This window comes from Scatophagus argus, chromosome 13 (assembly GCF_020382885.2).
Source record: "Scatophagus argus isolate fScaArg1 chromosome 13, fScaArg1.pri, whole genome shotgun sequence".
Taxonomy (NCBI): Eukaryota; Metazoa; Chordata; class Actinopteri; family Scatophagidae; genus Scatophagus; species Scatophagus argus.
The window spans coordinates 19152983-19161915 of NC_058505.1; the positions used below are offsets into that span (position 1 = coordinate 19152983).

The following is an 8933-nucleotide window of genomic DNA, read 5'->3' on the forward strand; positions in this document are numbered from 1 at the left end:
CTGATGGTACTTGTAGCTTCCAAGGCTTGAAGCAAAAAGTAAGTAACAGTTTATAAAAAAGTAACAGTTTATAGGATCTCTTAGCATCTGTGAGGTTAGAGATTGCAATCAGCTAAACAACCCTCACTAAGCCTCACGTTGGCATAAAAATGTGAAAGGGGAAGTGATTTCATGTATTGAAGGGAGTTTACAGGTGTTAGGGAATGTCACAGCATAGGTGAAGAAGAAGATGTGTACAATCTCAGAAATGTCCTCATGTGATGTCACAGAATCAGGTGGGGCTGGAGGCTACGAGTTTGAAAATGAAAACGGTCCTGAGGTGTGCAGTTAGAAAGAAGAAGTCAGACCTCTGTCGCCCGCTGATCATCACTTGTGAAGCTAGCAGCTCCAGGCTACGTTAGCTGCCACTAGCATAACACTCCAATTCCTGACTGAAATGTAGGTGGCCGAGTTGCAGATGATCTTTGGCTCCTGCTGCACTGACTCTGGCAATGTTTAATACGGTCCATCGTGAGTATGACAGTGTTGACAGGAATGCAAGGATGAAATCTTTTAAAGGATCATTAAGGTTATCACAATTCATACTGAGGGGAAGATGAATATCATGAATGTCCATTTTTATGGCAGTCCATTTCGAATGGATGGACCAACTGACTGCCATCCTTAGAGCCCACCCTGCTTTGCATGGCTAAAAGTGAAGAGAACCAGTATAAAAGAAAGGGTCAGTAATAGTTACTCAATGTCTTTACAGAACCTGGTTTATTTAAATGACTTGGGAACAGTTTCTGACTTTCCGAGCATAAAGAAGCAGTGCCACCCTGCTCAAGGCCTGAGCTGAGTGGCAGATGAAAAGAAAATGTAATAACTTCACATAAAATAAAAAGCAACATAACCCTCACTGAAAATTAAATCAATCTTTATTTATTATTATTATTTATAGGGAAAAAAAAGATTTTCATGTTCTAAAAAACTGCAGTCACATGCAACCTTACATGACGCTCACAATGCGATTCCCTTCATAAGACACCTTTTCTGAGTTTTTCTGAGAAATTAAAAAAAAAGAAAAAGATTTTAAAAAATTTAGGATGAAAGACAAATACAAAAACAGCATAAGGCATCTTCTTTAATGTGCATTTGTTGGAAGATTTTCTAACAGCAAGAATAAAAATAAAAGCTGTTCATGCTCGCTGTGAAGTCATTAGGTGGCGAAATGATCAACTGCTGCTTCCCTCAAAACTGGTTTTACAACTGCAGTAGTGTGTGCTCAAAACTCTTTTCCTAAATCACCAACGTTTGATTTCACATGCTGATGTTTACAGCTATTAAGAAATTAGATTTTGTATTTGTACTTGCAACTGTTTATGGTGAGTTTGAATGACAATGGGAAAAAATAAGAATTTCATCTTAAAGCCGTTGAGAGCATTTTGATTGGATTTTGATCCAATATTAATTTAAATCCTGTACAACTGAAAATGCATTCATAATGTACATGCACTTGCTAAAATGTTTCCAGTGGAAACACATAATCCACTCCTGGTCAGATCAACGCATTACAGATGAACAGAAAACCTCATCTTAGAAAACCCAACATAATATGATGAAAATCTATGCTGAATGAGAATTCATGTTTGTTTTTTTGTTTTTTTTTGTGTCACACATTAATATCAGTGTTATCTATTTTTCCTCCTTGGAAATCTGTGGGAATGTACTCTTAAACCGCTGAAAACAGATGTGAAGCTCTATTTACTGCTCATCACAGTTTTTAATAAAATATTGCATTATTGTACATTTTGTCAATCACCACTGACAGCACTTTTGGCTTGCACATCCATCTTTACATTTGTTTGATCATCTGTTTCGAGTGTTGGTGCACAGCCTCGACGAAGGCGCCCACGTTCTCGGGGTCCATGTCGGGGTACAGGCCGTGGCCCAGGTTGGCGATGTAGCCCTTTGTGCCGAAACCCTCCAACATCTTCTTCACAATGTCTGAAATGCGTTCCTTGAGGAGGGAGAGGGAGAGGGAGAGAGAGAGAGTGAGCGAGAGAGAGGGGGTCAGGGGGGTTAAAGTTAAGGATCAACTGGCAGACATTTTTGGATCAGTCGTGGCTCAACTGCGGCTGTAGAAAATTTATAAGAACTTAGAGTGTCTGGGATAAACTTTGCTCAAACTGGGTCAGAGGAGGAACGGTTTTAGGAACTTCTGGTGAAGAGTTATAAATTGCCGTAGAGTGTGCAAACAAAAGTTTGTCAGAATGAATTACAACACTTCACTTGAGGTAGAAATATGTGAATGGAAATACTGTGGAAGGAAAGCAGGATTCACAGCGTGTGAACACCGAGTGCTGAAAATAGCAGCAGCTGAGAGATCAACCTGAGAAAGATGACTTTCTTTCTTTCTTTCTTCACATATCACTCCTCACTGTGTTGATCCTGCACAATCAGACAAGGACCACTAAAATAACCAGATTCCTTATTACGCGACGTGTGCAAGTGATTTCATTTGTGGCATTCATTTTCCCTTCACTTCAAACAAAATTCACAACATCTTGTCTAATAACTCTGTGACTGTCACATTTTAAATCTCTATATAAAATGTGTTAGTGCTGAATGCTATGCTTGTTTCGCTACTTTTACAGAGACTGTTGTGTTAGAGGAGATGGGTAGGGAGGTAAATGCTTGAAAGCAAGGGGTTGTTCTGTTAACCAGAGTGGGTGTGGAGGTTACCTTTGGAGCATAGAGAGCACAAGGGTCCATGTTTCCCTGCAGGCTGACCTTCCCTCCTGTGCGCTCCCTGTAAAAACACACACAACACAGGACACACAGGGTAATCCTTTAACCAACAGGTTAAGTATTTGATGAGCAGAGCAGGAAACACAGACGTTTGTTGACTTAAATCCTGTACTCAGTGACGATAAAGAGGTCACTAATGGTTAACCTTCTCTTCAGAAAACAAGACAGTATGGTCCATGATTAGTGGCTACACAACACTGGCTACATCCCTGAGATGTATTCAGCTTTGATTTAGCTTCAAGCTCATTTTCTGCAGCCTGACCACGACAGTGGACTTTGAAGCTGTGGCTGTATCTGCTTTTGACTGAGAAGATTTGTGTATTGATTGTTTTCTATTCCTGCTCAACAAATCTTACAAACTACAACCTAGTGGAGCCAACCCGGGTTGAAACTTGAAACTAATACATTTTACAAATATACGATGGGTTGATGCGGCACAGATAACACAGAGCTTGAAGCAGAGAAGAAGCGATTGAGCTGATTTTATTTTGTGTTTTTTGCGCCGTCATTTGAGAACTAAGGTGTGAAGGTGTGTGTGTTACCGTGCTGATCGTGGGTCAATGGTCCAGTCCAGTCCAACCACCTCATAATGAGACTGAGAAAGCTCCTCTAGAGCGTAGTGAGCGTCCTTTGCAAAGGCGATCTGGAAGACACAAACACAGAAGGTACAGGAAAGTACAAAAAGTAGATTTTCAAAGCAATTTCACTACAGGTCATCATGAAACATTTTTGGTGAAATGCTGCCATCTTCTGGTAATAAAGCAGAGCAGTTATTTATATGAGACCAGATGGATCCTTAATGATCCCTCCTGGGAAACAGTGCTGTTGAAGCAACACACTGATGATAAGAATAGAACAGAGTATTGAAACCAATATAGAAAGTAATTATAACAAGAGAACAAACACAAAAATACAGCAGGGAAATAAACTGAGTTGTCTGACTTGGCTCATTTAGGATGAAGTGCACATGTTTCTGTAGGAAAGAAGAATTTCCCCTCAGGGATAAATAAAGAAATTCTGATTCTGATGTGTACAAGATTAGCCACTGACGTTGTCACTGTTACTGCAAAAGTGTGATTGTGTGTGTCGCAAATATGGGCAGGTTCCATATTTGGACCGAGGCACATGTGTGCTAATGTGCACAGCTGTCTCTCACCATGGGAACATCCTGTCCTGCCTCTTTGAGTTTGTCTTTGACGCGGCGAGCGATGTCTCGTAGGTAAGGCAGAGAGAACTCTTTAAACTCGACTGGCCCCAGAATGCCAGCATGGGACTCGAACACCTGCAGAGCCTGGACAACACACGCAAAAATGGAGTCACCTAAAAAGACACCAAGCCAGCAAGCTAGTTTCTATTTTAAATATCCAGCAGACTCAGAGAAACATTGACATCATCTGGATACATCAGATAAATCTGAGTCCAATATTCACTCTCTCTGCTTTGGTCTCCACCACCTCCTGAGTCGAAAGAAAGAAGAACCTGTTCTACTTCTTGTTATTATTTCCTATTTTACAGTCATATTACTCAAGGATTGGTAACGATGCAGGTTTTACATCAGCAGTTATAATACAGTATTATTCTCTCTTTTCTCACACTGCTGTGGTGGAAGGTGACAAGGTCAAAGAAGAGCAGCAGCACTGAGCTCAAAACAGGTAAACAGACAGACTCTCTGTAGCCACGCTGCTGCCCCAAATACTGAGAAGTGCAGTAAAAATGGCGATGCACTCTGCTGGCATGACATTGTCTAGACTTTGTGTAATAATCCAGGTTTAAGCTCTCAGGCTGTGCTCAACTTTTTTGGTGGAAAAACTGCTGCCTCAACCGGATTTTGTGCTGATTCTGAGGAGCTGATTTGATTCCATAAGCAGTGTGTGCAGGAGCCGCCACAATCAGCAAACGCTATTCATATTCAAACTCTGAAATACTTCACACAATATGCCTTATTGCATTGTATTCTTACTGTGTTATCAGCTATCAGCTCCCCATATATCAGACCAGCTGGCTCTTTCTCCTGACATGATTAAGTAACAAAAAGCAGTTCATAAACGTGACCAGAGATTTGAAGGCAAGCTGTCCGACCTGAGCTCCAGCTGCCACCTGGCCCAGCAGGTACTGCACTATCACATCTGTCAGCATCCTCAACAGCATGTGGCTGGCCTCAGGGTGTCGGTACAGCCAACGCTTCGCCTTGGAGTGGGTGCTGGAGCCTCCGCCTTCTATCATGTAGGACATCAGCGTCCACTGTGAAGAGACGCAGGCAAGAAGGGAGAGTAAGAGTCACAGCTACTCATGCTATTCTCTACATCTTTAAACGTGCCTGTGTTTTCTCTAACCGGAGCTCCAGTGAATCCTATGAGCGGCACTTTGCCTTCTATCTTGTGTCTGGTCAGTGTGATGGCTTTGAAGACGTAGCCAAGCTCTTTGCCCACGTCCACTTTGGCCTGCAGACGCTGCAGGTCTTCTGGTTCCTTCAGGGGCTCCGGGAATGTAGGACCTTTACCTGCCACCATCTGGACGTCCATACCCAGGGCCTGGAGGGAGGAAGATGAATGAAAGAAGGAATAAAGACACACAGAAAACTCACCAGATGGCTGCAGTCTGTCATATTACACCATGTTATTGAAGAAAATGTCCTGATCTTATAGCACATAAAAATCATTTGCACTGTAGGTTTTTAAATTAACAACATAAATATACTATATAACTCTTTATATAGCTGGTTTCTTTTTTGGGAATCCACATCCTCATGTACTGTGATATTCAACTGTTCAGTTTCTTCTAACACCCTCACAGTAGCTGATGATAGCTCAAAGCAACATATAACACCGAAATTACCCAAGCCACCAAACTCAGCTGTATGCTGGTAGTAACGTTTGCATTACAAACAGCTTTTTATATTGCTGACTTAAAGTCACACTGAAATGGACATTAATGAACAAAGGGGCAAATCAGAACTCGGAAAATGGATTTTTCATTTCGTTGTCAGATAAGCTGACTGCGTATACTGTATGCACCTGACACAGTCAAATGCTATTTGAGCCGCGTCCATCATTTTTGGACACAGGGGGAAGAAAAACACAAAAAACACAATCAACAAGCTTACCTGTGGGATAACCAGGATGTCAGAGAAGATGATGGCAGCATCGAAGGGAAAACGTCTCAGAGGCTGGAAGCGAAAACAGGAAAACATTTTTACAAAGAAAGAACAGGGATAACACACAGAAATTTGATTAAAGTTTGTTGTTTCGTCTTGACTTTTTATTTTCAACCCATCAGCATCCACTGGTGGAGAAGTATTCAGATTCTTTACTTAAGTAAAAGTACTAATATGGCACTGTAAAATGTTATTTAAGTAACGTGCTAGTACAATCAGGAAAATGTATTTAAAGGTATTAAAAGAACAAGTTTAAAAGTAGTTAAGTAGTTTAATAGTTTTTTTCTCTGTAAAAAACAATCACAGAAGTCCAAACCTCAAAATTATTAACAATAAATGAAAATTATTAAAATAATTAAAAGGTTGTTTAAATAGTTGCCAATTAATTTTGAGTCAATCAACAATTTGTTTAATTATGTAATTGTTTCAGCTGCACTTGTTTATACTGATAGGTGGTTTAATTATAACATAATACATTTTATAAGCTCTTTGCTCTTTGAGTGAATGTGCTTTTACATTCCACCACAAACTTATTTACTAATGTACTTCTAGTCCTAAGTACCTTAAAAGTGAATCAGTGGATCAGATGTTTTAAATTATCTTCAGTGGTTGTTGGCATGTTGGTGCTTCTCCTTTCAAGATAATATTAAGAATAAAAATACATTACATTAGATGGCATCAAAATTAATTAACTGTGGTGGACCTGAAATGTGGCCATTTGATAAGTATTTGCTTTTATTCCACTGGTGATTTGTTGTCTTGTGGTGGTGGCTTAACATCCAGATGAAACAGCATTTCAAGTGTTGAGTTTCTGTATCGGGACGTATTTCTGAGTGAAATAGGATAGGCGCTACGCGTTCATCACCCCGGTTTGTTCCCCCTTGAAATGCAGGAGGTGCAGGCGGAGAACCCATGACACAATGTCAATGTGCTTAATCTTAGCTCTGTCCTGCTAAATGTCGACTGAAAGCACTGTGATACCTGCAGAGTGAGCTCACAGCAGGCCTCTGGCGACCGACATGTCTCAAAGAAGTCTTTCCCTGCTCTGAACTCACGAAACTCTGAAAAATAAATTCAACAAAACATTAATGTTTATATATCTTAATGTTGGTCCTCAAAGTCCAAGACAGTTATTCATGTAAGCAAAGTCTTCCAATGTAGGTATGAGAGACAAAAAAAAAACATATTTCAGGGGAAAAAAAGAAGCACTGATCACAATACCTGGTAGGTATCTTCCAGCCTGTCTCATACACCACACGGGGACATGTTCAGTTTCTTCTCCTCGTGCTGCTCGCAGGAACGTATCGTTCTGGAGTTGGGGGAAGTCTTTGGGGCTATGCAGAAAAAATAAAACCCTGGTTTTAGAAGTGTTTTCACTGTGCTCATGAAGCAAATCTGCAGAACCACAGCAGCATTAGCCAGTACTAAATGCACATCAGAATATACACTTTAAAAAGGTAAGCATTGTTAACGAAAAGACACAGGGCTTTTGGTGAAGAGCAAGTCGCAGTCAGTGTTACACGTTTTACTGTAGAATAAATTGATGCAAAATTTTAGATAATGACTCTCACAATTACTCTTTGTGTGAATGTGGTTTAGTTGACAGTTTCCTAATCGCTATAGCTCTAGGGCTACAATATGGTAAGAAGCTCCTGTTATCTATCACACAGGCATGTCCCACCCTCAGCAAACTTATTATGCATCCAGCCAAAGAGTGATTGTGAAAGATAACACTCCTCTGCTCACTTATCATCTTCCAGCAGCAGAACAACGGTTGAATGAAAGGCTGCTTCGGATGCATCGCAACCTGACTTGAATTCTAAACTTTAAAGTGAATCTGAATGTCTGATGGATCACTACAAATTGCTTTCAAGTTACCAATGCAGAACACTGAAGCCTCCACTAATTATGCACACTGTACTGCAACTTTAATTCACTTCACTTCTGGGAATGAACCTTTTACGTAGGTTAGACTAGAAATAATGAATAATGACAACTGGGAATTATATTCGAAATAACACTGTAAAACAGTGCTCGTTGTTGCATAATCTAGAAGCCGAATTTATCTCAAGACCCACACGACTAGTCAAAGCTAATAATTCATGTTGCAAATGGATGCGCCTTTAAATGTGAGCAAGAGAAGATTACACTGCTGATTTTCTGAATGAGAGTTCGCCATAACAGAAGTAGCTGTGCATATGAGTTAATACGTAGCGTCACTGCCTGGGAAATGTCTCCATTTTGTTGAAAAGAATTTATTAAGGCAGAACACGATGCTAGATTCAATTCATGTGTGTTTGTGTGTGTGCAGAAATGCTTTCAATAAATGTTTAAAGACCAACACAGCATGTTTCATAACATCATAAGGGTTTGACAGGCAGCCAAAATACTAGCGTTAACCTTAAAGTAATACTGTACGTTTTGAGGTAACAACAGTAGTACTTACAGGATTAAACCGTCCTTACTCATGTCGGCAGGGCAGAAAAGATGACAGGCTTTCTTAGACGCTGCTCTGTCTCTCTCTTGAGATCTCAGTTGCGACCTGCAGCTCCTCAACTGTCATTTAAACCTGCTTGCACAACTTGTTCTCCTCCTCTCTCCGTCGATACAGGGCGCGGCCATATTGGAAGGCCATGTGACCAGACCAGGAAACGAGGCGGGGATTCAAAATAAAATATTTAATAAAATATTATACATTTTTTTTTCTTTCTTTCTTTCTCATTTTGTTACTAAGTTTCGTATTTTTAAAGGTTATAATTATTTTGGGAACTTTAAAATGGGTTAAATATTAAATATACAATTTCCATATGATTTAAGTAAGAACATAATTAAATGCACAGTATGTAATTTCTTTCCTCAGGGAGAAATGTTCACAGACATGGCAATGGTTTAAAGTTTTAGTCATGTTATGTTTAGTCAAATTCAGGCAACCAAATGAAATGCACTGATAGCTTGAATAAAATTATAAACTTCAATGTTTGAAACAATG

General features: G+C 40.0%; 1 protein-coding gene across 1 annotated transcript; it reads right to left on the reverse strand.

The window, feature by feature from the left end:
* Window positions 1–899: 899 nt before the first annotated feature.
* On the reverse strand, window positions 900–8582 carry urod (uroporphyrinogen decarboxylase). Its single transcript, XM_046409359.1, has 10 exons — window positions 8391–8582; window positions 7166–7278; window positions 6926–7005; window positions 5894–5956; window positions 5124–5321; window positions 4870–5031; window positions 3947–4081; window positions 3333–3433; window positions 2725–2791; window positions 900–1999 (listed from the first exon to the last, which is right to left on the reverse strand). The coding sequence occupies exons 1-10, from the start codon at window positions 8411–8413 to the stop codon at window positions 1835–1837; spliced, it is 1107 nt and encodes a 368-aa protein (XP_046265315.1). The 5' UTR covers window positions 8414–8582; the 3' UTR covers window positions 900–1834.
* Window positions 8583–8933: the final 351 nt, after the last annotated feature.